We start from the raw sequence: 27,357 nt of genomic DNA, 5'->3' as shown, positions 1-27,357 counted from the left end.
CCCTTCCCTTCTCTGTCAAAGTCACTGACCTCATCTCATCTGAACAAAAGCACCTTCTCACTGGAGCCCCGTGTCTGGAGCACTTAAGCCATATTTATATGTTGCCACCATCAGCAACGTCTCTAATCGACCTGCCTCAGTAGGGTTCTTGATAAAATCTTCTCTCCCAACTCTGACCATCTCCTCCAGCACCAGCATTTGTCTAGGAGAATACTAGTGAGAAAAACAAAACCCTTGATCCCTGAGTTCAGCTGTAAGCTCTCATTTCAGAGAATTTTTAAAACTATAGGTGTTTCAGTGCTGAACTTCCTTCCTCCTTGCTGCAGGGCGTGAACAAGACAAACAAAGGACCGGATCTGCAGGGAGGAGAAACTGTGACTCAGGTGTCTTTCCTGTTCTCCGAGCTCACCCGGCTTTTGAAAGGCACCTCTGCCACTCTCTGGGTGCGTTAACTCAGAACGGTGGGTGGGAAGGAGAGATGGGTAAGGTGAGTGGGGAGAAAAGAGCCAGGGAAGGGGGAGAGTGTGGGAGAGAGCAGGTGGTGACAAGGAGTGTTGGGCATTGGGTAAGACACGGAGAGAAATCAGTCCTACCAAAATGATTTTATTTACTTAAATAGCTTGTCCCAGCTTTCCTGGGGGAGGGGAGAACTCATGCCTGCAAAAAAATTGCTAGCGCCAAGAGAGCTTGAATGAAGCACGAGGTAGAGTGTGCAAGGAGTGGTGCATTGCACTTGACTCCCTGCCTCACTCCCCTTGTTATCCTAATTAGTACTCCTTTTCTTTTTGCGAATACAGACTAACACGGCTGTTACTCTGAAACCTAGCTTTAATTTGTTAGTCTCTAAGGTGCCACAAGGAGGACTCCTTGTATTTACTGACAGACTAACATGGATACCCCCCTGAAACTTATCCCTGTACTCAGCAGCTCCCATTACAATATAAACAGAAAATGTTACCAAATAAAGCAAAGCCAAAAATTACTCTTGACACTGAAGTGGTGGCTGCAAATCTAGCCACTTTGTCTAGGAAGGCCCCGACTGGGGAAGCATTTACATCTAGTAGTAGTCCTAAAAAGAACAGGAGTTCTAGTGGCACCTTAGAGACTAACCAATTTATTTGAGCATGAGCTTTGGTGAGCTACAGCTCACTTCATCGGATGCATTCAGTGGAAATTACAGTGAGGAGATTTATATACACACAGAACATGAAAAAATGGGTGTTATAAATCTCCTCACTGTATTTTCCACTGAATGCATCCGATGAAGTGAGCTGTAGCTCACCAAAGCTCATGCTCAAATAAATTGGTTAGTCTCTAAGGTGCCACAAGTCCTCCTGTTCTTTTTGCGGATACAGCCTAACACGCTGCTCCTCTGAAACCTATTAGGAGTCCTAGCGACTTGGGTTTTTAATTCTGTTGCAAGTTAGAGAGCTAGCCTGCCCGTCGCTGGAAAGCTTTTTCTCCATTCTTCCCCTCAGGCCAAAAGCCCTCGGGATTTGCAGCTTTGTGTGTGTGACACCCACGCATTTAACGTCAGGGAAAGCACCGTACAGCCTGCGTTTCGCGAACCACGTCCGGCCTCTCCTGTGTGACAGCCGGAGCTGAAGCCAGCGCCGTTCTCCCTGGGGGAGCCTGGGCCAGGGCTGGCGTCCCTCCAGCAGGGGGCCCGAGTCGGGAGCCAGCGCGAGCCTGGTGGTGGCGGCGGCCGGCAGGGGGCGCCGCGGGGGGCGCGCGGCGGCACCACGTGTCCTGTGAGGTCAGCGCAGGAAGCGCTGGCGGAAGCGCGCTGCTGCGGCCCTGGTGCCAGGCCGCTGCTGAGTCCCGCGGGCGGGGGCCGGAGCCTGGGCTCGAGACCCGGCCGCGCCTGGCTCGTCGCGCGGGCAGGTGAGGGGCGCCGCGGGGCCGCCCGGCTGGGCTTGCGGGGCGGCGCCGGGCCCGGCTCTCGCCTCGCCCCGCCCCGCCCTCGGGCTGGCGGCCCGGCCCGGCCCGGCCCGGCCGCTCCCTGCCTGCGCTGGGGCCGCTGTCCGCACCTGAGCGGAGAGCCCGGAGTCCGCCGGCCGCTCCCTTACCCTGGCTTCTCAGCGTCCGAGGGCCCAGGCCGAGCAACGGGCTGCCCGTGCCTGGGCCCGTGAGCCCGGCAGCCGAGGCCCGTGAGCCCGGCAGCCGAGGCCCGTGAGCCCGGCAGCCGAGGCCCGTGAGCCCGGCAGCCGAGGCCGCGGGCGGTGGCCCTGGGGCGGGGGGTCTTCGTCCCTCTTCGTTTGCTGCCAGAGTCATTCATGCCCTTACAGGAGAGTTAACGCCAGGGTCTCTGTCCCCCCCTTTCTCGTGCTTCTTTAGCCACCCAGCGCCATGAGCCGGCCTCCCCTGCAAATCCAGACATGCGGTCCCTGGGAGATGAAGGAAAGGCTTGGGACAGGGGGATTTGGAAATGTCCTCAGATGGCACAACAAGGTAGGGGTTCCCTCTGCCCTGGGATGGGGGGGAGGCTACTGGTCCCTTATGCGCCAGTCGCACTCAGCATCCACTCACGTACAGCTGGGGACAGGGCCGTCCTTAGGCATGCGCAGCATATGCGGCTGCGTAGGGCACCCAAAAAGCTGGGGCGCCGTTGGGGCAGCAGGTAAGAGCGAGTCGGCTCCTGCACACATAGCGCGCGCTGCGATCTCCTTAGGCGGGGCCGTATTCACAGAGCCAAATGCGCTGATGCGGCGCATTCTGCGTGAGAGGGGGCGCAGGGGTCTCGGCAGGGAACTGTAACTCTCCTCTGCCAGGAGGTGGGCCGGGCGGCTTGGCATCCTTCATCCCTCCACCCCCAGGCGGAGCCCAGGCTGCCACAGTGTCTGCTGCCTACAAAGCTCGGTGTGTGTCAGCAAGGGGGGGATTCTTCTGGGGGTCTGCGGGTGGAGATGGGGGCTGTGCCCCCTCGACACACTGGGGTCAGCGGCACTGACTTGGGACCGCCTTCAGTGGAGCCCCCGCCTGCCCCTCTCCCGTCCCTCAGTATCCCCCCTCAGGTAACTTGGGAGTATACAAGACAAATCAGACTCCTCAAAGGGGTACAGAAGAAGATCCAGAAAAGAAATTTGAGGTTGAATTTTTTAATTTTATGATGGATAAAGCAATATCTGCCGTTGATGAAAGGTTTAATACCTTACGAGCACACCATGAACAGTTTGGATTTTTGTATCACATAACTAAATTCGGCGAAATAGTAAAACAAGAGCAGCTAATGACAGTGCAAGAACCTAGAGAGCCTCCTGAAGCATGGTGATAATTTTGATTTAAATGGACTTGAACTGTACGAAGACTTGAGTACATTGTCTGTCATCAATGTTGCCACATGCAAAGTTGGTGATGGACACTGTACAGTTTATTTACACCAGCAAACATGTTGACATATATCCTAATGTGTACATTGCCACTCGTATTCTGCTGACAATTCCTGTAACAGTACCATCAGGAGAACAGAGTTTCTCAAAACTAAAGCTCATTAAAAACTATCTCCGCTCTACAATGAGTCAGGAATGCTTGACTGGTCTTGCTATTCTTGCAATCGAACAAGATATCACTTGGTGTTTGTCATACGATGACATTATTTCTAATTTTGTAGCCAAAAAAGCCAGAAAGATTGCTTTTAATTAAAAACAAATCCTTGTTCTAATACCTCTTCATAGTAATTTCCAATAAAATGTTGACAAATTTAAAAAATATTATTTGCATCATTCTGTCAATAAATCAGAATTTTTTCTATAGCTCTGCTTCTTTCGTGCAAGTATAGTCCATCAGCATTATAGTGAGCTTAATTGGTTTAAACTGTTTTTAATAAAGTGCATATGGCAAGTTTTCCCATACTGTTAGCTTATGTTTGTGTGACTAAGAGCAAGTTGGACATAGGGGCACCAGTTTAATAATACTGAATAGGGCCCCATAAATCCTAAAGACAGCCCTTCCTAGGGAGTAAGAGCTTTGGCACCATAAAGTCAACCTCCAGCTCTCTCAGCTCTCTTGCTCTGCTTGCAGCCTAGACTGTTCCATTGTGTCTTGGAAGCAAATGACTGCTGGCTGCTTCCTATGATGTTGAACCCCAGCAGCCAGCTAATGCTTATGGAAAACAACTAATCTGAGAACCAGTTCCTTGAGTTGTGAGCATGACAGCTCTGCTGGACTCTTGTCTCTGCTAACCTGGCCTCCGGACACATTCTGTATGAAAAGAGAGGTGAACTTCCATGGTTCAGATTTTAGCCTCATTGTGGAGACTTGCAAGCATGAGCCTGAAATTCAGGGTACTATTCTGGTTTTGAGGAGGGGGGGGGAAAGAATGGTTGTCTTCTGTTCTGGTGCACATTTGGTGCCCTAAATGACTTTCTCCCTGGGAGGGGCCTTGAAGAAGAGCTGGGAGGATCCCCAAGAATAGCCTTACATTTTTTTGGGCCACTATATCTTCTGTTGGTCCTCACAATACTTCCCTCGTGTAAATATGTGTTTGTCCTAACTCTCTCTGTGTCTGCGCAGGAAACAGGGGAGCAGATTGCTATTAAACAGTGTCGTCAGGAGCTAAGTCTCCGAAATCGGGAGAGATGGTGTCTGGAAATACAGATAATGAAAAGGTAAGCACTGTGTGATTCTTTACTCCTTGATATCTTGCTCAGTAGCTGAGGGGCTTAGATTTGTGTGTAGAAGGGTCTGAATCCGTGAGGGAGGGGAGGGGAGGGAAGGGATGGTGATGGCCACTGTCAAGCACTTTGAAGGTGAAGTCTGTTTCTTGACATGTCTTCTCCATTGACTGTTTCCCCAGAGGGAATCTGTTTTGGTAGGAATCAGTGCCGCTGCCTTTTATTTACTTTCTTCTGTGATTGTGCATCAGCATCATCAGTGATGTGAAATAAGCTTTAATAATTTGCTGCTGCTTCTGCAGAGACAGTGGGGAAACAAAAGTGCTCATGCTCTTGTTTTGGAGCACTGTCGTGATAATTGGACCTACAAATTTACCGTAATTGTGAGCTCAACTGTAAAAAGTGAATGAAAGCTTATAAAAGGTCACAATAACTTATAATAATGTTGATTGGAAAAAGGTGTGAAAGGGAGACAGGTTGAATTAGTCCTCACGAAAAGGCCTGCCAATATAATTGAAGAACTTTGTTAAGAGCATGCACGGTAAACAAGGTTTCAGAGGTTGCAAGGTTTCAAGGTTGCATCCGATGAAGTGAGCTGTAGCTCACGAAAGCTCATGCTCAAATAAATTGGTTAGTCTCTAAGGTGCCACAAGTACTCCTTTTCTTTTTGCATGGTAAACAAGACTGTGTGACACCAAAAATCAGTGAACAAAAGTTGGTGTGTTGGCAATTAGATCTAATTGGTGGACAAAGTAATGAGATTAGTGATGAGCAAAGATATTCCATCTATCACTCTTTTGGGGTCCTTTAAAGAAAGACTTCAGGGAAAAAATCAGTGGGCGAATTGCACCATCTCAGCTACTACCCCCTCCATCTCCTGGGATCCTTGTCCTTTGTTATCCTGACTCTGAGAGAGGCGCTCACCAGACTAGGGCAAAGAGAGGGACCCAGGGGAACATCACCATCTCTACTGGCTTTGGCTGAAACCCAAACACCACAGGGTCACCACTGTAAGCCTTTCTCTCCCCCTGCCTCCTCCCCACATGTCCTTTTCTATCCCCCTCCTTTCTCTTTCCCCAAAAGGACAATTATTTTCATTGTTAATACCACTGAAGAGTCTCTTAAACAAGGGTGTCTTTCCTTCTAGAAACTCTTCTCTGCGAAAGGGATGTTAATATGAAAGCCTTACTGAAAGCATTTGAAATGTAAAGTATTCGCTGTTTTCCCTTTTCTGTGTCTTCAATAAAAGGTTAAAGTGGTGTTTAATATTGTTTGCCATTGTACTAAGCAGCCTGAGGTCTCTGTACAACAAACCTTATTTAAGACTGACACTCTTGTTAACATCTCTGTGCTCTTATATTCCATCGAAATACAATAGGGCCCACAAAACTAGACCCATGTTTTCAAAGGGGACTTTACTCATGCTCCATTTGAGCATCTGTAATGTAGCATGTGCTGCCTACAGTGCTTGTGAAGTGCATGCAGAAGGGTTTGTCATACAAGGAGATGTCTAAAACATTTTTCAGCTTCTAGCTGAGCCCAGTTCAGCAATAATGGGAATGCGGTGTGCTGAATGCAGGTCACATTTCTGGGGGGAAAATGTCACTCACACCCCTTTTCTGAGGCTATGTCCTGTAACTTGCATCTAGATCTGCCCCTGGTCCATGGAGGTTGGGGCTGCGTTTGGCCCCAGGAGCCTGGGGGCAGTGCATGTTAAGGAACTGCTTCACCTCGCACCTTCCTATTTGTTGTTGTTCCTGTGCTGTCTTCTGTGAGTGTCCTGCACATGCACGGAAAGCCCCATCAGCGCAAGTTACATGACTTTGCTAGGTACCCAGTTTCCAGGCTAATTTACCCCACCGTTTATATCCCTGCTGAATGAGTCCCAAAGACACTAAGTGGCACCCACTTTGTGCAGGCTGCAATGGGTTGAATGTAGCCCTGACTTCTCATGGGGCTAGGAGCAGGCTGCATGTCAAAGTTTGGATGCTCATAGAGAGAATGAGGAAACTGACAGCTGGGAGACAAGTTAGGACTAAAGCCATGCCCTGGGAGGAAAGAGTGGATTGAGCAAGGTGAAGGAAGCTTTTGAAGTGCACTGGTTCTGTGTCCGAAGGGTTACAGTCCCATTGTGACCTTTCCTAATACGTACCTGTGTGTGAGACTATAAAGCTCTTGTTTGGATGATCACTTTTCAGGATGCTGGCCCTTTCCGTTATTGCTTGGGAGGAGGCTGAGATGAATTGGTTCCAGTGATCTCATGCTTCCCTCATTTCCTTTCCTCAGACTGAATCATCCCAATGTGGTGGCTGCCCGCGATGTCCCCGAAGGGATGCAGAACCTTGCACCAACTGACTTGCCTCTGCTGGCCATGGAATACTGCCAGGGTGGAGACCTTCGCAAGGTGAGGCTGATGATCCTGGGGGGGCAGGGGCAGCTACTGGGGGAAGTGTAGGGTTTCTTCTGAAGAGGCTCAACTGTGATTCAGTGGGATTTCCCCAGCTGCTTCCATATGCTGTTGCCACCTAATCCTCCTGAAATGGGGCTGTGCCTGCTTGTGCCTCCTCTGAGCAAGTGGCAGGGTTGATCCCAGATGCATTTTTCATCCTTTTTCTGAATTTTTATTAGAAATTTTCCATTTCTGTTGGGCAGTGAGCAAATGTGTGTCTGTGGGATGCAAACGTAGAGAGCAAGGGATGTGTAAGAGATGGAGAACAGGATGTGAGTATGGCCCAGAACATCCCAGACCAAGTCAGTGAGTGAACCTCTGCCCAGAAGTGATAAGCTCCCCTCTGTCAGCAGGAAAAGTAACTTGTGTTTTTTTTGGTCATCTTGTTGTTTTTCTAACTTTTGCTAAAAGCCCAAATGCAGATAGTGCCCAAAGCACATGGCTGCAATTAGGGAGACTGGTGCTTGGCTGGCTAAGCCAACTGCTGCGGGACACGGGGAAGGAAGCTGTGAAGGGGTTTCTTCCTCCTGGAGGAGCTGGTGGAGAGGATGATGGCAATTTCCCTATCTGTGGAGAGGGAAATACTGTTTGAAGTTGTAGTTTTACTATTTAAGGACCTGATCCTGCAGACATTTACACATCTGAGTAATGCTATTGAGTTCTGCAGAGCTACTCACATCCATAAGCATTTGCAGGATTGGGGCCAAACTCAGGACTGGGGCACAGAGGAGATTAGTTTACACTCTGTTTTGATCCTCTGCAGTACTTGAACCAGTTTGAGAACTGCTGTGGCTTACGGGAGGGAGCCATTCTCATCCTGCTCTCTGATATCGGTAAGTGAACATAACAATGGCCATACTGGGTCCATCTAGCCTAGTATTATGTTGTTCCAACAGTGGCTGGTGCCAGATGCTTCAGAGGGAGTGAACAGAACAGGACAGTTATCCATCCTCTGTCATCCAGACTTGGCGGCTAGCAGTCAGAGGTTTAGGGACACCCAGCGCAGGAGGTAGCATCCCTGACCATCTTGGTTAATAGCCATTGATGGAGCTATCCTCCATGAATATATTTAATTCTCTTTTGAACTTATAGTTTTGGCCTTCACAACATCCCCTAGCAATGAATTCTACAGGTTGACTGCATTGTGTGAAGAAGTACTTCCCTATGTTTGTTTTAAACCTGCTGCATATTAATTTCATTGGATGATCTCTGGTTCATGTGTTATGTGAACGGGTAAATAACAGTTCCTTCTTTGCTTTCTCCACACCATTTGTGATTTTTATAGACCTCTATCAAATCCCCTATTAGTCATTTTTTTTTGCCAAGCTGAACAGTCCCAGTCTTAATCTCTCCTCACATGGAAGCTGTTCCATACCCTTATCAATCTTCTTGCTATTCTGTGTACTTTTTCCAATTCTAATATATCTTTTTTTGAAATGGGACGACCAGAACTGTGTGAAGTTTTCAAGGTATGGGCATATGAGGAATTTTATCTAGTGGTATTATATTTACTGTTTTATTACCTAGTCCTTTCCTAATTCTGTTAGCTATTTTGATTGCTGTTGCACATTGAGCAGATGTTTTCAGAGAACTATCCATGATGACTTCAAGATCTCTTTCTTGAGTGGTAACAGCTAATTTAGACCCCATTACTTTGTATGTATAGCTGGGATTATGTCTTCCACTGTACTTTACTTTGCATTGATCACTGAATTTCATCTGCTATTTTGTTGTCGAGCCATCTAGTTTTGTGAGATTCCTTTGTAACTCTTCGCAGTCAGCTTTGGACTTAACTATCTTGAGTAATTTTATATTGTCTGCAAACTTTGCCACCTCACGGTTTACACCTTTTTCTAGATCATTTGAGTACGTTGAACAGCACTGGTCTCAGTACAGATCCTTGGGGGACAGCACTCTTTACCTCTCTCCACTGTGAAAACTGACCATTTATTCCTACTCTTTGGTTTCTGTCTTATAACCAGTTCCTGATCCATGAGAGGATCCTTCTCTCTTATCCCATGACTGCTTACTTTGCTTAGAGCCTGAAGGACCTTGTCAAAGGCTTTCTGAAAGTCTAAGTATGCTATATTCACTGAATCACCCATGTCCACATGTTTTTGACACCCTCAAAGAATTGTAATAGATTGGTGAGGCATGATTTCCTTTTACAAAAGCCATGTTGACTCTTCCCAACAAATCTTGTTCATTTATGTGTCTGATAATTCTGTTCTTTACTAGTTTCAACCAATTTGCATGGTACTGAAGTTAGGCATATCAGCCTGTAATTGCTGGGATCACCTCTGGAGCCTTTTTAAAAAGCAGTCATTTCATTAATTGTATGCCAGTCATTTGGTATGGAGGCTGATTAAAGCAATAGGTTACATACCAGGCTTATGCTCAGATAAATTGGTTAGTCTCTAAGGTGCCACAAGTACTCCTTTTCTTTTTGCAAATACAGACTAACACGGCTGTTACTCTGAAACATACCAGGGTTAGTAGTTCTGCAATTTCATATTTGAGTTCCTTCAGAACTGTTGGGTAAATGCCATCTGGTCCAGGTCATTTATTACTGTTTAACTTATCAGTTTGTTCCAAAACCTTCTCTATTGACACCTCAGTCTGGGACGGTTCCTCAGATTCGTTGCCTAAAGAGAATGGCTCAGGTGTGGAAATCTCCCTCGTGGGAATCTCCATTACATCCTCTGCAGCAAAGACTGATGCAAAAAATTAATTTAGCTTCTCTGCAGTGGCCTTGTGTTCCTTTAGTATTCCTTTAGTACCTTGATCATCTAGTGGCTCCACTGTTTGGCAAGCTTCCGGCTTCTGATGTACTAGGAAAAGAATTTGCTGTTAGTGTCTTTTGCTAGTTGCTCTTCAGATTCCTTCTTTTTGGGTCTGCCTAATGCAGCTTTATGGCAGCAGGGCCTGCCGCTGTCCTAGTCTGGGAAGGGAGCCATTTTAGTTCCATGAGTCTTTTCCACCTGGGGGAAGTTAGGTGTGTGATCCTGGATGCCTCCCCTTTAGATAGGTATCTCATAGTATTTTCCTTCCTGCCTTGCTCTGCAAGCCTCCCCAGAAGGGAAATGGCCTCTGACTTGTCTCTGACATTGGGATGTGGAAAGCAGTGTGTTTCCTTTCCCAGCTCAAGGGATTTCCTGGGAGGTGCTAGGCAGGATGAGCGAGTTCCAGCTTGTGTTCTTCATAGGGATTCCCAGCTGCAGCCCATCCTCGGGGCTAGGGTGGGCCCCTCATCTCTGCATTGACTTACATCATCACCATAGCATCTGAGACTGATGGGAATGCAGACTGACACTATTATGGTGCTTGTTGTGGACTGTTTGCTTTGAACAGGCCCCCTTTCCTCAAACATATATCACCCTAAGTGACCTATGGTAATGAGGTGATGCCCCCAGCACAGCCAGCCTCCAGTCCCCAAGCATGAGTATTTAGGGATTGGGGACAGGTGAACCTCAAAGATCTCTGCTGTTGTGGTGAAGCATGGGACGGAACCATCTCCAAGGCAGCCAGGCCCCCATCCATGTGGAACTCTTTAGATTAGAACCAAGACCTTGGTTCACACGTGGAAGCAGCAGATGGGAAGCCAGTGCCGTATTGGTGCCCAGGTGCAACCTGCTCTCACTAGCTCACTCTTGGGATGGCTCAAGCAGCGTGACCTGCACTAGCTAAAGCCCCAGTGGCAGCCCTAAGTCAAATGCACCATTAATCTGTAACTATGTGGGGGAGTGTCTTTTGTTGTCTCTGGGGCTTCCTGATGCTAGATTCAGGGGATGGCTGGCATGAAGTGGGTTGGTTGTGACTCTTATGTAGGTCTTGGCCGATACAGTGTATTTCGGAGGAAGGAAATTAAAAAGTGCCTGTTGGGCTGGTGTGGGCCTGGGGAATGAGCAAGAGGAGGAACAAACTGCTCTTCCTGGAGGCACAAAAGCTGAACAGAATCTCCTCCTCCTGCCCCTCAATCTGAGCACCTCTGGCCCAGTGACAGCTTTTGTTTGCCTCCCCGGTTCTCATTCTTGGCCCAAGGAGAGGCTGAGGACTGGTAACAGAGGTGGGGGTGTCATGCTGAGAGGACAGGTAGTGGAGGGAGCAACCCCGGGTCTAATGATCCAAGGCCCTGACCCTGGTTAGCCAGAAATGTTCCCTTCTTCTCAGTAGTACCCCTAGTGGCCCAGCTGAAACCCTGGGATTGGGCCATGCTGGGGATTTGGTAGCATCCTAAGGGTTAAAGTCACCTCTTGAGTAGCATGATTGTTGGTGTCTCCCTGAAGTCAGGCTAGGCAGACTGACGCTCGTAGGGGAGTTTCGGGGCACTGGATTCTCTTCTGCGGTCTGTGTCGCCTCATGAGCGATGTGGAGGGAGCGGGAAGTGAGTCCCTTCGAGTCAGTGCTGGGAAGTGCAGCTGCAGGCTATGGAAATGCTGCTAGCCTCTTCCTTACAAACAGCCGGAGTGAGCTGTGTCCCCACCTAATGGCTGCAGGGTTTTGCTCAGGGATTGGCTTGGCTGAACATGAAAAATGCAGGCTTTGGTCCCAATTCTCCATCCAGCCTGAGTTTCTCTTGACATAGAAAAGTGGGGAAGTGGCTCTGATATACCTCTTTGTGCCTGCCCATACCCTGGGGTGATGGTGTTGGCTCAGCATAGCTGGAGTGTGTCAGCCCTCCAGCCATGACTCTGTCCCCAGGCATACCCTCTGCCTTTGGTGGTTGTGAGCCAGGATGGTGCAGAGATGGCTATGCCAGATGGATGTGGTAGAAGTATTTCCCGGTGGGGCAGACTGCAGCTAGCCAAAGGACTCCCACAGTATTCTTGTCAGCAAGTTAAGGAAGTATGGGCTGGATGAATGCACTATAAGGTGGGTAGAAAGCTGGCTAGATTGTCGGGCTCAATGGGTAGTGATCAATGGCTCCATGTCTAGTTGGCAGCCGGTATCAAGTGGAGTGCCCCAAGGGTCGGTCCTGGGGCCGGTTTTGTTCAATATCTTCATAAACGATCTGGAGGATGGTGTGGATTGCACTCTCAGCAAATTTGCGGATGATACTAAACTGGGAGGAGTGGTAGATACGCTGGAGGGGAGGGATAGGATACAGAAGGACCTAGACAAATTGGAGGATTGGGCCAAAAGAAATCTGATGAGGTTCAATAAGGATAAGTGCAGGGTCCTGCACTTAGGATGGAAGAATCCAATGCACCGCTACAGACTAGGGACCGAATGGCTAGGCAGCAGTTCTGCGGAAAAGGACCTAGGGGTGACAGTGGACGAGAAGCTGGATATGAGTCAGCAGTGTGCCCTTGTTGCCAAGAAGGCCAATGGCATTTTGGGATGTATAAGTAGGGGCATAGCGAGCAGATCGAGGGACGTGATCGTTCCCCTCTATTCGACATTGGTGAGGCCTCATCTGGAGTACTGTGTCCAGTTTTGGGCCCCACACTACAAGAAGGATGTGGATAAATTGGAGAGAGTCCAGCAAAGGGCAACAAAAATGATTAGGGGTCTAGAACACATGACTTATGAGGAGAGGCTGAGGGAGCTGGGATTGTTTAGCCTGCAGAAGAGAAGAATGAGGGGGGATTTGATAGCTGCTTTCAACTACCTGAAAGGGGGTTCCAAAGAGGATGGCTCTAGACTGTTCTCAATGGTAGCAGATGACAGAACGAGGAGTAATGGTCTCAAGTTGCAGTGGGGGAGGTTTAGGTTGGATATTAGGAAAAACTTTTTCACTAAGAGGGTGGTGAAACACTGGAATGCGTTACCTAGGGAGGTGGTAGAATCTCCTTCCTTAGAGGTTTTTAAGGTCAGGCTTGACAAAGCCCTGGCTGGGATGATTTAACTGGGAATTGGTCCTGCTTCGAGCAGGGGGTTGGACTAGATGACCTTCTGGGGTCCCTTCCAACCCTGATATTCTATGATTCTATGACTGAGGGCAATGCAGACTTGGCCTGGCATGGCACAGTGGACACTGGATCATCACTGATTTTAGGACAGATGAGGCGCGGAAATGCTGAGCATAGCACTTCCTCTCTCTAAGTGGGCTTGGCCTTTACAGCCCATCTCCCACCTGGCTGCCTCATTTCCTCCCTGCTGCAGCTGGAGATCCCCTAGGTACCTGTCTCCTGGGGGGATGCCAGGAGGAACTAGATTGGGATAGGGAAGGGGTCAGTGAGGATTTTCCATGGATGTGATGGAACTTTCATGTATGCAAAGAGGTCAGCTGCCAACAGAACAAGCTCTGCTTCCATATCCTGGAGGAGCTGTACCCAGCTCCTGTCCTTGCTACTTCAGGGTACAGCGTATTGCAAGTGGCTTCCAGGCCAGACCTTCTCATTGTACTACATCCCCATCCCTGTTCTCCCTCACTGTAATCTCTTCTCAGCCATGTTTGCCTTTTAGAGCCTGCAGGCTTAGACCCTCTGGAGTAATGCTAGGAGGTGTTAGTTGTGCTGAGTAACAGATGTCTCTCTCTGTCTCAGCCTCTGCTCTCAGGTACCTTCATGAGAACAGGATCATCCACAGAGACCTGAAACCTGAGAACATTGTCCTACAGCAAGGAGAACAAAGGGTGAGTAGGAGCTGGGTGACTTTGGCCATATAGACAGTGAGTGGAGTGTACAGGCGGGAGCATGAAAGGGTGTGTGTGTGTGGGAGCGAGAGAGAGAGAGAGAATGACTAGGAGCTGAAGCTGAAAACATGATCCCTCTCAGAGATCTCGCAAGCTAAAACGACTGGCCCCAATGAGGGTGTCTGAACATGACACTATCTGAGAGGTGGTGGTGGGGTTCATCTTGTAATTCTTGGTATTTATACAAACTGCTAACTAATGATTTCTCTGAACATCCAAGTACTATGAATTGTATCCTTCTCTTTCCCCCCCATCCCACCCTTTACAGACTGGGAAGTGAGGCAGAGAGGAAGTGACTTTGTCAAAGCCAAAGTGATAACAGGTGTCAGAATTGTGTGGAAATTGGCTGGGGGTGTGCGTGGTTCCCGGCTTACAGACCGAGCTCAGACCATCAGATATCTCTGCCTCTCTGACGCTTCCTTGATATGCAGAAGCAATTCCCATGAGGCTTTAGTTTAAACACTCTGTGCCTAGTCCTGGCTGTGTGATGAAATGGTGGCTGCACTGCTGCAGACTGCCACTCTAAGCACGACTATTTGGATTGCCCATTCCCAGTCAGGGCACCACGGGGTGGCACATGACACCTCACATGGTGGTTCCAAGGGAGCATTAAGCCATCTCTATGCTCCCCTGATCCTGGGGCCAGGTTGGACTGCAACATACACCAGAGTAACTAGGGAAAGTTATGGCCATGCCGACTTTTCCCTGGTCACATCCCCTACATAGGGATAGCAGGGGTGCAGCATAGGAGTTCTTATAATGTGAGGATTCTCCCCACTTGATGGCTATGGTAGCGTTGTGCCAGCAGAGGCACAGATCTGGCCATCTTTCTCACTTCTCCTTAAGGGAGCATGAACATCTCCTCAGGAAATAGAAATAAACTCCTATTCAAAGGCCGGAGTGATCCAGCTCTCTTAGGAATGTCCCTCCATTCAGACTGGGCTCTATTGTAAGTCAGCAATAGTATCTCCAGTTCCTTGCATCTCAAGCTCATAATGACCCTGAGGAACTGCTTTACCAGCAACTTTGTGCTTGTGATCATGCAAGAGTGCAACACTGCCTTGATGCTTCCTGCCCTTTCTCCCAGTGCTTCTGAGTACTGAAATCATCTGTTCTCTCTAGAGAAGTGCATGCTCTCATTGCAGAATGTGTTTTCAGTCCTCTTACTCCCTGCCATCTGTCTCTCTCAGTTAATACACAAGATCATTGATCTGGGGTATGCTAAGGAGCTGGATCAGGGCAGTCTGTGCACTTCCTTCGTTGGGACACTGCAGTACCTGGTAAGGAGTGGATTTAGCTTGTAGTGTTGCTGTGACCAGCAAGGTCTGTGGGGCAGAGCAGGAGGAGGGAGCAGGCACTGTAATCTGGCTGTGGGGTGGGAGAGGAGTCCCAACCATGCAGGTGTGGATGTGTTTGGGATACACGTGCTGAAGCAAAAGAACAGGCTGTATTGTTGCTCTTTGCCAACATTTGGGTTTTCACATTTCATTGCTAACTTTCTCCTGTATAGAGGGTATGAGTTTCATTAACCCCTAGGACTGGGTCAAAGAGGCCAGTAAGGTTCCTAAGTGATAAAACACTTAGCAGGAGCTTTCCACAGTGATGCGCAAACATTAATGAACATCCTAGGAGGCAGGTGCAGTTGAGGTCTGAGAGAAAATGGCTTAATCTTCAACCTGTGTTGGCTGACCCAGGCTCCAGAGCTGCTGGAACAGCAGAAGTACACGGTGACAGTGGATTACTGGAGCTTTGGCACACTGGCATTTGAATGCATAACAGGTTTCAGACCATTTCTGCCCAACTGGCAGCCTGTGCAATGGTGAGTAAGCTGGGGCCAGACAGGGAGGAGGAAGTTCTTATAATGTGGCATCCAAACCATTGTCCTGTTTTCATGGTGTGCGAGGGAAGGGGTTCTCAATTTTAGGGTTAATCATTGTTTCATGGCCTACTAGGGATTTGAACTTAGGCATTGTAAGAGCTTTCCTGGCTTCAAACACTTGACTGTCATGCAGCTTGAGTGGTTCCTGGGGCTGATGGAATTAGTATCTCACCCTTCCCATTAGGTTGGGGGAGTTGATCCCTTCACTTGAGAGTGTTGAGTTGGCTACCAGGTTCAGTCTTCCCTGGTAAATCTCTTTGGGACAGACCTAGGTTATCTATGGGACCAGTGGGATTGACACTCTTTGGGCAAACAATTAACCTGGAGCTGGAGCAGCATCAGCGTATCTGCTGTCAGGTTTAAATACGAGTTGGGATGTTTTGCAGGGGAGTTGCAAATGTCTGAATAAGATACCTGGGACAGATTTTGTTAGCTGTGTGTCTGTGTTTTCAGCAGCATCTCTGTGTTGTGAAATAGGCTAGAGGGTAATGTGTGTCCTGGGAAGGGTGAGGTGCAGTTGTGATCATGCAGAGGGATCACAGAACCTTGTTTACTTTGTCACTGTACCTGCTTGAACTCCTTAGGCACACAAAAGTACGACAGAAGAGCGAATTGGATATTGTTGTCTATGAAGACTTGGCTGGAGAAGTGAAATTTTCTAGCAGTTTACCATATCCCAATAATCTAAACAGGTGAGGAGTATGACCCAAATGCATCCTATGGGGATAAGATGGCTATCTCCTCCTGAGAATAGGAAGGGGTCTATTTTGTTTCTATGACCTTGCTGATCTCCTTGAAAAATTTAGTACCCAGTGCACATGGTACCATCTGGCTGAAGTTTCCGTAGATGAAAACAGGAGGATCCTGTTAGCTTGCTGTAGAAGGTTCCATGCTCCTTTCTCTGTTCTCCAGTTAAGAGATTGTGGGGGGAAGTCTGAGCTTTGGATCTCTTTTTGTAGATGCGAACTGGTATGGCCAACTGAAACGCATCTTTCTTCTCTGGTTCTTGTTTCTGCCCCATAGCATTTTGGCTGGGCGGCTGGAGAAATGGCTGCAGCTCATGTTAATGTGGCACCCGCGGCAGAGAGGGACAGACCCTGTTTATGGCCTCAATGGCTGTTTCAAGGCATTGGATGATATACTGAACCTAAAGGTGAGTCTTGGGACTGGATTTTCATGGACAGACCAGTGTCCAGAGAGTACAGCTTATGTTAGCCTATGAGAGAAAAGCAGGCTAGACATGGGGCTAGGGAAGGATGTGAGGAAACCCCATTAAGATGGGAGAGGCTGGTTTGTAAAAAGGAAAAGCACTGCTGAGGGCTGGTCTGAGCAAGTATATCCACAAGAGTGAGTACTGTTATTTAGTACCAGGCTGTAACAAGAAACACATACTGAATTCTTACATTAGTAGATCTCAAAGCACATTCAAAGGAGGAGGTCAGTATTGTTCTCCCCAAATGCAGAGCTGACCCGCAGGGAGCGGAGCTGCAGAGCTGTCCAGTAGAGCAAAGATTTGTGGCACAAAAATGGACGGACCCCACAGTTGGGAAGCCCCTTCTGTACTGAATTGGTCTATGTTGTGGTGAGATAATGTGGATGGTTTATTTTAGGCTCTCTGGGGCTGCGGATTGCTGAGCTGCAGAATGAGTGTAGAGTTTGGTCCTTATGGTGACTTCAGAATTGTAGAAATGTAGGACTGGAAGAGACTTCAAGAAGTCATCAAGTCCAACCCTTGGTGCTGAGGCATCAAGTAAACCTAGACCATCCCAGACAGGTGTTTGTCCAATCTGTTTCTAAAAACCTCCAATGATGGGGATTCCACTGCCTCCCTTGGAAGTCTGTTCCAGAGTTTAACTACTCTGAGAGTTAGAACATATTTTCCTAATATCCAACTTCAGTCTCTACTTGCTGCAGATTATAAGATTATTACTTGTCCTACCTTCAGTGGACATGGAGAATAATTGATCGACATCCGCTTTAGCACAGCCCTGAACATATTTGAAGACTGTTATCAAGTTTCCCCACAGTCATCTTTTCTCATGATTAAACGTACCCAGTTTTTTAACCTCTCCACATAGATCAGGGTTTCTAAACCATTTGTCGCTCTCCTGGATTTTCTCCAGTTTGTCCACATTTTTTCTAAAGTCTGACACCCAGAATTGGACACAGCACTCCAGTTGAGGCCTCATCAGTGCCAAGTAGACCAGGACAGTTCCCTCAACACTCCTGTTAATAAAGTCCAGAATGACATTAGCCTTTTTTGTAACTGCATCACATTGTTGATTCGTATGTAATTTGTGATCTACTATAATGCCCAGCTTGTTGTCAGCAGTATTACTACCTAACGAGTTATTTCCCATCCTGTAGTTATGCATTTGATTTTTTTTCTTACTAAGTGAAGTACTTTTGAACTTACCTCTATTGAATTTCATCTTATTGATTTCAGGCTAATTCTCTGATTTGTCAAGGTCATTTTGAATTCTAATCCTGTCCTTGAAACCCCTCCCATCTTGGTGTCATCCATAAATTTTGTAAGCCTACTCTCCACTCCAGTATCCAAGTAAAATATTGAACAGTACTGGACCCAGGATTGACCCCTGCAGTGTGAACCCACTAGATATGACCTCCCAGTTTGACAGCAAACCATTGATAACTACTTTTGAATACAGTCTTTCAACTAGTTGTGCACCAAACTTATAGTAACTTAATCTAAATTACATTTCCCTAGTTTGCTGATGAGACCGTCACTGTGTCAAAAGTGTTACTAAAATCAAGATCTATCATGTCTGCTGTCCTCCCCCACCCCCCATTAAGATAGTAATTCTGTCAAAGAAGAAAATCAGATTGGTTTTGCATGATTTATTCTTGACAATCCATTATGGTTATTCCTTATAACCCTATTATCCTCTACATGCTTAGAAACTGATTGTTTAATAATTTGTTCTAGTATCTTTCCAAGTATCAAAGTTAGACTGACAGGTCTGTAATTCCCCAGGTCCTCTTTGTTCCCCCCTTTTTAAAGACAAGTGGTTTGTCCAGTCCTCAAAAATAATGCTGATGGTTCCAAGACTGCTTCAGTTAATTGCTTAAGTACCCCAGGATGAATTTCATCAGGCCCCGCGCTCTTGAGTACATCTAATTTATCTAAATTTTCTTTAACCTGGTCTTTCCCTATTTTGGTGTCTGTTCCTGCTCCCTTGTTGTTAATGTTAAATGTGTTTGAGTATGTGGTCACTGTTTAACCAGTTTAATGAAGACTGAAGTAAAACAAGCATTAAATACCTCAGCCTTCTTGTCATCCGTTATTAGCTCTCCTTCCCCACTAGGTAGAGAACCTACACTGTCCATCTTTATTGCTTGTGATGTAGCTAGGTGTAATGCTCTGATTTTGTTCCTATATGCTTGTTACTCTTTTGTACTCCTCATTAGCCATTTGTCCATGCTGCCACCTTTTTATTATAATCCTTTTTTATTTCAGGTCATTTAAAGAGCTCCTGATGAGCCATAGTGGCCTCTTAATATTCGCCCTGTCTTTCTTTCGGATCAGAATAGTCTGAAGTTATGCATTTAATAATGTCTTCTTGAGAAACTGCTGGTTCTCCTGAACTTGTTTAACCCTTAAATTTTCTTACTTACCAGTTCTGAGTTTGTTAAAGTGTGCTTATTTTGAAGCCACAAGGGGACCTAGATTTTCTGGAGGCTGAAAGATAGTCACTTGGTAACAATCAAGGGAAACTACTCGGGAAAACTAGCAATGGTTTATGTGGAATAGGATGTGTTTGGCATGTGGAAGGGCGAAGTCCAAGACACACTGGCTTCTTCCTGGTCAGCTGAGGAGAAATATTCACTGACCCAGGGCTTTTCCTGTCTGTTATTTCACTGAGCGTCTATGCCTCTCTCACTCTGGCGGAGGGAAGGGGAGTTGCTGGTCCCATTTTCTGTGTCGCGTGGCCTCCCTTCTGTCTGATGCAGGTCAAAGACCTTAGCATGATGTTGCCAAGCAGCCCCTAAAGTGGCCATATGAACCTGGTGTTCCTTGTTTACTTCTCCATCACCTGGTCTGAGTCCTGGCATCTCTGCTCAACCATGACCTCCATGCCCTAGCTTCTTCCCATGTCCCACTTCTTTTCTTGCAGCTGGTTCGCATCCTAAACATGGTTACTGGCACTCTGCACATGTACCCTGTGACAGAAGAGGAAACCTTGCAGACTGTGAAGGCCAGGATTCAGTCCGATACTGGTATTCCAGAAGAGGAGCAGGAGCTCTTGCAGGAGGCGGGGCTTGCACTATACCCTCAGAAATTGGCTGTTCAGTGCATGGCTGACAGCAAGGTGAGCCTGGGGCTGAAACCTGAACACCTGCTGGCCAAGCCTGCGCCTGCACTCTGAGCAACTACCCCAGCCTCGCACTCCCACCTGTTTTCACTGAAGCAAAGCAGTCCTCCCTCCTGCTGCTCACACTATCCTGGGCCATGGCAAGCCAGCTGGCTCTGAGTTATTTCAGTGGAGGCTGCTTGGGAATACTGTATCAGAGAGTACTGAGATAGGTCTCATCTCGGCAGGTGAATGATGCCACAGCCACGGACACAGACCTCCTCTTCCTCTTTGACAACCGTAAAGTTGCCTATGAGAGGCAGATCTTCCTGCGGCCTCATCCAGAAAGTGTTGACTGCATCCGTAAGGACTTCCCCTGGGCATGGGTTATTTCCAGGGGGAATCAGCAGAGAGCTTGCTGTATATGTGAGCTGTAGTGGGAGGACATTCGCTCTTGAGAGCGGAGTGGGCAGCGAAGCAGATTGTCATAGCATTCAATCTCAGGGGCGGGATTTAATTGAGGGTAGAGAAGAATCATGACCCGTTGAGTTACTCTCTCAAACTGTGGCCAGTTGCAGTGAAATAGCCTTTCTAGTGCCCAGATGGGATATGATGGGCACAGAGACTTGGCTGTGCAGGTTCAAGAGGAGGTGGCACCCTATCTCAGACTTGGATTGGGTGGTGCTAACTCCTAGCTTGTAGCACTGCTCCGGTAAGTCTCTCTCTCTCTTTGTTGTTTTAAAACAAACAAACAAACAAAAATATGCTCTCTCTGTGTTTCCAGTTCAGGATCCAAAGAAGAATCTGTCCTTCTTCCAGCTACGGAAGGTGTGGGGTCAGGTCTGGCACACGATTCGGACTCTGAAGGAGGACTGTAACCTGCTTCAGCAGGGGCAGCGAGCAGCCATGTACAGTGGGGGTCCCTTTGGGAATACTTGGCTCCACTTAGGCCTCCTGGCTAGAGGGAGATAACAGGAAAAGAAACATGCTCTACAGTGGTGTAGGAATGAGGCACTATCTGGGTGGGGGAAGTTCTTGGTAAAGGTGGAGTTATTTGCAGTTAATGGAGAGCTAAGAGCTGTGGCCTCTAACCCTGTTGTCTTTGTGCCATCTCAGCTACACTCAGCCCTGTTCATTTGTCTTGGTGACACAGGAAAATGTGGGCTGATCATGGGTCAACTGGAGAATACTGGGGTCTGTAAGCTTGAATGAGAGTGGCTCTGAAAGCTGCATGTGGGATCAGTTGGGACACTGTGTGCAGCTCCTATGGGGCTGGACCCATGTGACCCTTCTCACTGTCTCCACAGGATGAATCTGCTGCGTTACAATAGCAATCTCTCCAAGATGAAGAATTCCATGGCCTCCCTGTCCCAACAGCTGAAGGCAAAGCTGGATTTCTTTAAAACCAGCATCCAGATTGACCTGGAGAAGTACAGTGAGCAGATAGAGTTTGGAATCAGTGAGTACAGCCCCTGTGACATGCAGGGGAGTCCTCCATCCGCTCCCCCAATCCCAGCATGGTAGCTTCCTTTCCTCACATGCAGCACAGAGTAATGTACTTGTTTCTTCCTTCTTTTTTGAGCCTCTGAGAAGCTGTTGTTTGCCTGGAAGGAGATGGAGCTGGCTGTGGAGCTTTGCGGGCGGGTATGTTTCTAGATTTAGGTTTAATTGCTTGCCTGAAAGAGGCAGCTTTCTGCTGCTACCCTGCATTTTCATCCTCCACTCCATGGCTGGACTGGCCTTCCTTTGTTTTAGGTTGCAGCAGTTTTTCCTTGTCCACTGGCCTAGTAGTGTAGCCCTTTCTGTATTGGGAAGGGTCAGGGAAGAAAGATATGGAGGCGATAAGGAGAGGATTTCTAATGTCTAAACTGAGAGATACTTGTAACAGGCCCAATTATAGACAAAAGCAATTGTACTGTTGTCAAGGGGACTGTCACTGGGGTAACGAGAAGACTCACCAGGAGGTTAAAACTGAAAAGGAAAGTGGCTGGCTGGCAGTGCTCAGAAAGACTTTAGGAATGGAAGTGTTAATACCCAATTCTAAAAGTGGGGATTCTTTCCCATCTGCTCAGTGTGTGCACTCACCGGTCCCAAATACTGGGACTGAGTGACAGGGTAACTTGAGATGGCATCTGAAATACAGAAGTCTACTGAAAAGTGGCTTCTTTGGTGACTGTCCTCCTACCTGCCCACATACATATCATCTTTCCCCCAGAATACAGGGGGACAGAAGGTTTCTGCCTAAGGAGTCAATGATCCTATTTCCTGGCATTAGTATATCACAGGTTGAGATAGACACTGGATATGAAGACTGGGATGCTGATATCTGAGGGGTAAGGTTAAGGGTATTGGTGGGTGAGGAGAGAATTACAATAGCCCTTCGGAGCAGCTGAGAGGAAATTTTGTTCCCCTTTTTGTCATTAGCTGCAGGTTCACCTTAGAATGTGAACAAACAGTGTCTCTTCACCACAAGCTGAGCTATGGTATCGAAAGCGGCAAGATCATTAGAAGGGGCCAGTTTGAGAGGACCAAATCAATCTATTTATATCAAAGGGAAATCTTTGCACAAGCCCTTCTTCCCTGTCTAAGGCTGTAGGATTGTGGATGAAAAGGGAAAGCAACTTCTCTTTCATTTAAGGCCTTTTAGAACCAGAGTCCCTCACCCTGTGGCTGGCCTATGTCTGAGAGTAATGTTGTTAACTGAAGCTCCTTCTTTCAGGAGGAGGATGTGGATCAGCTGGTGAAGAGGATGATGGCCCTGCAGGCAGACATTGTGGACCTGCAGAGAAGCCCACTAGGGCGGAAGCAAGGGGGCACCCTGGAGGATCTGTAAGTTGGAACCCTCTCTAGCCTGTGGTGCTAGCATTTCTAGCACAGTGGCTCTTTTCTGAATGCAGGCAATCAGAGGCACCTGCTCAAATGCCCAAACCACAGACTGGGTTGGCAGGGCCTAACAAAAAGCCTGCAATGGACTGCTGAGATGACTCAGCTGTCTGGCAGCATGGTCAGGTATGTGAAGTGTTTTTGAGAGCCCTTGAAGGGGTCGATTACAATTTGGGTTCCAGAGAAACACTTGTGCCTTTTATTTTGTAGGGAAGAACAAGCCAGAGAACTTTACCGGCGACTGAGGGAGAAGCCAAGAGGTAAAGAACCTGTAGCTGCTGTTGTCTTGTTGCTGTGTGTGACAGTTAATTGGAACGACCAATAAACAGCATTGAGAATTCTCCATTCCAGGCCTGTGGCCCACACTCCAACATATGGTCTCTCTCCTCTTTTCCAGTTCCAAAAGAGCACTGCTACCCCTACCCCAATCGTGGCTGCCTGGGAAAGAGGTGGTACTTCAAAGCGGGGAGGTCAGCTTTGCTCGCTTGACCAGTTGGTTCTAGCAGCTGGCTGCCTCTTCAGGATGAATCCATTTTGGGCCCTTCTTCCCAAACCACTGCTGAAGACATGTGCCCCTGCTTGTGCTGTAGGCAGGACTCTTGCCCAGCCCTTCCTCCTTATGACCACAGACCCATCCCCCAGCATAATCTCTGGGCTACAGCCCCCTGCCAAGGGGCTTTTTTCCAAAAAGCTACAGAAACCATGACTGATTCTTGTAGTCTCTAATGAACTCACTCTCTGCCCTCACTGTTTCTGATCCTTTTTCGTCTCTCTAGACCAGAGGACCAGTGGTGACAGTCAGGAAATAGTGCGACTGCTCCTGCAGGCAATCCAGACATTTGAAAAGACAGTCCGTCTAATTTATGCTCAGCTCAGGTGAGTCCCAGAACATCCATTTTCTGGAAGATAGACAAGGAATGCTGGGCAACCTTCTCTGTTGCTCTTACTACAATGAGGGGATGGATGTATTAGGCTCAGTAAGACAACTTCACAAATTAAGAATCATGTTCTTCTCCATTAGGAGTTAAGCAGTTGGAGCTGATGGAGTTTCTAACTGACACAGTGCAGCTGCTCATCTGACCTGATTATTATTCTTTACAGTAAGACAGTAATTTGCAAGCAGAAGGCACTGGAATTGTTCCCCAGAGTGGAGGAAGTGATGAACCTGATGAATGAAGATGAGAACACAGTTGTCAGGCTTCAGGAAAAACGACAGAAAGAATTATGGAACTTGCTGAAAATTGCTTGCGTGAGTGAAACAGAAGTTAATGGTCTATTGAACCTCCCCCCCCCCTCCTTTTTGATGGTAGAGACTTGGATGAACAAGTGCGGCTATATTCATGAGCCTGCACTGGCTTTAGAACCCCTTCTTTGAAATGCTGTGGGCTGCAGGTATTTCATCACTGGTGTTGGAAATTTCACAGGGGAAACCCTCCTTCCCCCCCCCCCACAACACAATTACGCTCTTTGTTCTTTTCCAGGGCATTTATAGATTAAGGGGGTGAGGTTCTTTAATGGCTCTAAAGAACATATGATAAAAGATTTTTTGAAAATTGTTTAATTCTGAGGGAAGATAATAGAACTGCAGTTCAATATTCTGCAACTTTAGTGGGGTGACCAGGTACTGAGGGGTATATGAAAACCTGTTTTGGGCTAAAGGCAGCATGCAGAAAAATGCTGCGTAGAACATGAAGTAAAAACGGGATATCCCACCTCCCTCTGTTGAATTTGGTTTGAAAATCTGGGCCTATTTTAATATTAAAGAAAACCTCAAACCCTTACTTGCCATTAAGAGAAATGGCAGAACTTGCTCCTGGAAGTAAGTTTATGTAGAAATAAAGTGCATGCAGCAATCTGAATCTGCCTTCTCCCTTCAGAGTAAGGTGCGTGGTCCTGTCAGTGGCAGCCCAGAGAGTATGAATGCATCACGGCTTAGTAACCCAGGCCATCTGCTGTTGCAAGTCCCAGCTGTAACTTACAATAAAAGGTAGAGTGAAGAATGATGGAGTTACATCTGTGCATATGTTAAAGGGACACATTGTTTATCTATGGTTACAGTTAACACCTAAGATTACTGTTAGCTGACAGGGATTTTTAAGATTACTTTGGGCACATCTAGTAGAGCTGAAAGGTGTATAAGTTCCAGCTCAAGGAGATGTACACATTTACTCCTGGGGGAATTGTGCCAAAAAAACAATGTAATCTCACCAGTTTCAATTATTTTTGGTAATTTATTTCAAAATACCTGTTCGCAAGTATGTCTAACAATACAGACAAAAGATTCAGAAATGTTTTTTGACAAATAGATTCCTTATTAGGCATATTAATACAAAACAATATTTCCTTCACCCTCAGAAATAGTGCAAAGGCTGGGGAAAAGTCAGAGGTAATAGAGGAGCTGAGGGAGAAGGAAATAATTGCTGAGAAAAGTACAGAACAGGATTTTTTGTATGCACACGCACCTCCCTCCCTATATGTCTGTGCCCCTGCAACTCCACTCCCATTCAGCCCCTGGCCTGCTGCGTTCAGTCACCACAGTGGGCACAAAGTTAAAAATCTGCACAGCTCAATTATGTGCTGAATTCCCCCAGGAGTAGCTTCCCAGAATAGGATCCTGTCTGAAACACTAGGTACCTAGGCTGTGGCTAGACCTTCCTGCTGCTTGAGCTATGCTCTTACCTTGTTTTAGAGAGAACACACACATCTCCTTGAACTGGAATTTTATACCTTCCAGCTACAGTGTAAATGTGCACTTCATGTCTAATCAGTTCCCCTGTGGTTTCTGTCTCAACAACAGGGAGACTTAAATATTAAAATTTCACTGTGAAACCACATGGCAGGGCTGGACTTTAAACAGTGTCCCTGTAAAGCACAATGGCAGTGGGAATTTGCACATTCACTGACAAATCAGGGGATAAGCAGTTGTAATTGTGGCTGGTTTACAGGAGTAAATTGAACCAATTCCTCCTTGGTTAATTAAAAATGTAATAGTCTGGTCCCTTGATTTCAGAAATTCAGAGCCAGGCTTATTTTGCACATCAGGTCGCATTCTAGTGTTTGATTTCTGGACTCTTTTCATTAGTGCACAGGGATATAAGCTTGATGCCATGTTGAATGCATTTTCTAGGTCACTTTACCAGTAAATCTTAAGGTGCTATGGACTACAATAACAACACTTTTAGTTGATGTAAGTGGGCTGCGGCAGCATACAAAGGATTACAGTTTAGTCTTTGTTGCTAGCTTGAGTACATATATCCCTGGTGTACAGGTACTATGCAAGGTTGGAAAAGGCAGCTGCACCTCTAACACTTGAGAGACTTCCAGTTTCAGTTGGTGTAATCATTTGTGCAACTTTCTTTTTCAGTGAGGAACTATTGATGGAATCACAAAATCTCTGCAGCCAGTTAGAAAGTGTGATGCATGACACAATGAAGGATCAGGACCAGAGCTTTATGGTAACAACTTCTATCACTTTGAACAATAAGCATACTTTTGGGAGGAGTGCTGGCCAAGCAAGATTGTGGAACGGCTGTAAGAATAGATCTCTCTCCTGCCATTAGTATATGCAGTGTGTTACATATCTCATTCCCTAAACAAAAGGGGGTTACTGAAATAAATATTACAAGAGACTGTCAGTAATACATTATATGAAGCAGCTTCTATTGTTTAAGTAAACCAGGAAAAAAAGTAAAGCCCTACATCCCTTCCCCTTAAGTAGGGCACTTTTTTTTTTTGCCATACAGTTTAAATGCCCAAAATTATGTACTTAAAGGAAAATACTAGAAGAAAACCCAGTATATTTGCTTTGGGTTAGAAAGATGGCAGCTAAACTCTAATCAGTGTTTCTGTGCTTCATTTTTAGTCTCTAGACTGGAGCTGGTTGCAGCTTGAAGGGGAAAACAGAAATAAGCCAGAACAAACCCAGATGTAAAAATCACTTCAGTCACAGCTCAGGACAGATGAAGCATGACAGACATTACTCCACATGAAAATGAAACCCCCTGAACTCTATTTATACTACCATCTAGTGGTTTCATGGTGACATGTATTCCTATTTTTAAGGAAAGCTGACAGCCTAATTTTAACAAAATTTAGATCACTCTCACTGTTGTTTTTCCCACAAATGTACAGCAGGGGCATGAGAAATTTCTTACTCACCCTATAAAACAGCAGCTGAAGATACTTTATCATCTTCCACAACTCCCATCCACCTGCTGTGCTACCTTTCCTGACATTTATGAAAAAAAGCACTGAATTTACTGATTTGGCTAACCATGCTGGGTTGCACTTTTTCTCAAGTGTAATGTCTGTACTTACCGAATACTTGTTTCCTGTATGGGAACGAACTACCTGAAATATGTAAACTTTTGGTTTGCTCTATTTGAATGTTAAATAAAATTTTAAAAGGAGAAATATTTTTCACTATACTATACTATACAAGTGTTTGAGAATTGGGCCAAGTCCCTCAACTAGTGAACAATAAAAAACTACACATCACTGACTGACTATGCCTGAATCTTTACTGCTGCAAGGGATTTAGTTTTGTCCCTGAAAACCAGCACCAAACAGGTTACCAATTTTAG

General features: G+C 46.7%; 1 protein-coding gene across 4 annotated transcripts; it reads left to right on the top strand.

Moving 5' to 3' along the window:
* Nucleotides 1-424: 424 nt before the first annotated feature.
* On the top strand, nt 425-27,271 carry IKBKB (inhibitor of nuclear factor kappa B kinase subunit beta). Of its 4 annotated transcripts, none has more exons than XM_077805611.1 (22): nt 425-443; nt 2,338-2,451; nt 4,513-4,607; nt 6,900-7,017; nt 7,826-7,895; nt 13,551-13,639; nt 14,890-14,979; nt 15,394-15,518; nt 16,163-16,270; nt 16,602-16,731; nt 19,715-19,909; nt 20,140-20,254; nt 20,676-20,799; nt 21,199-21,350; nt 21,474-21,535; nt 22,611-22,720; nt 22,985-23,034; nt 23,551-23,650; nt 23,876-24,023; nt 24,652-24,761; nt 26,139-26,229; nt 26,637-27,271. In XM_077805611.1, exons 2-22 carry the CDS (start codon nt 2,350-2,352, stop codon nt 26,703-26,705), a joined length of 2,253 nt encoding a protein of 750 aa, XP_077661737.1. In that variant the 5' UTR covers nt 425-443; nt 2,338-2,349; the 3' UTR covers nt 26,706-27,271. The 4 variants fall into 4 exon arrangements, with proteins under 4 accessions (XP_077661737.1, XP_077661735.1, XP_077661733.1 ...); XM_077805607.1 differs by lacking the exon at nt 425-443 and adding an exon at nt 1,735-1,884; XM_077805608.1 differs by lacking the exons at nt 425-443; nt 2,338-2,451 and adding an exon at nt 4,251-4,283.
* The last annotated feature ends 86 nt before the right edge of the window (nt 27,272-27,357 follow it).

Source organism: Eretmochelys imbricata, chromosome 26, assembly GCF_965152235.1.
Source record: "Eretmochelys imbricata isolate rEreImb1 chromosome 26, rEreImb1.hap1, whole genome shotgun sequence".
Lineage (NCBI taxonomy): Eukaryota > Metazoa > Chordata > Testudines > Cheloniidae > Eretmochelys > Eretmochelys imbricata.
The sequence above is the reverse complement of the archived record's forward strand: the minus strand, read 5'-3'. Positions and strand labels throughout refer to the sequence as shown.

Bases quoted from the DNA above. Each gene is read 5' to 3' on its own strand.
- IKBKB (XM_077805611.1), top strand. From the start codon at position 2,350: ATGAGCCGGCCTCCCCTGCAAATCCAGACATGCGGTCCCTGGGAGATG. The intron at 16,732-19,714 runs GTGAGTCTTGGG...CTTTTCTTGCAG, and splicing joins ATGATATACTGAACCTAAAG to CTGGTTCGCATCCTAAACAT. The intron at 21,351-21,473 runs GTGAGTACAGCC...TTCTTTTTTGAG, and splicing joins GCAGATAGAGTTTGGAATCA to CCTCTGAGAAGCTGTTGTTT.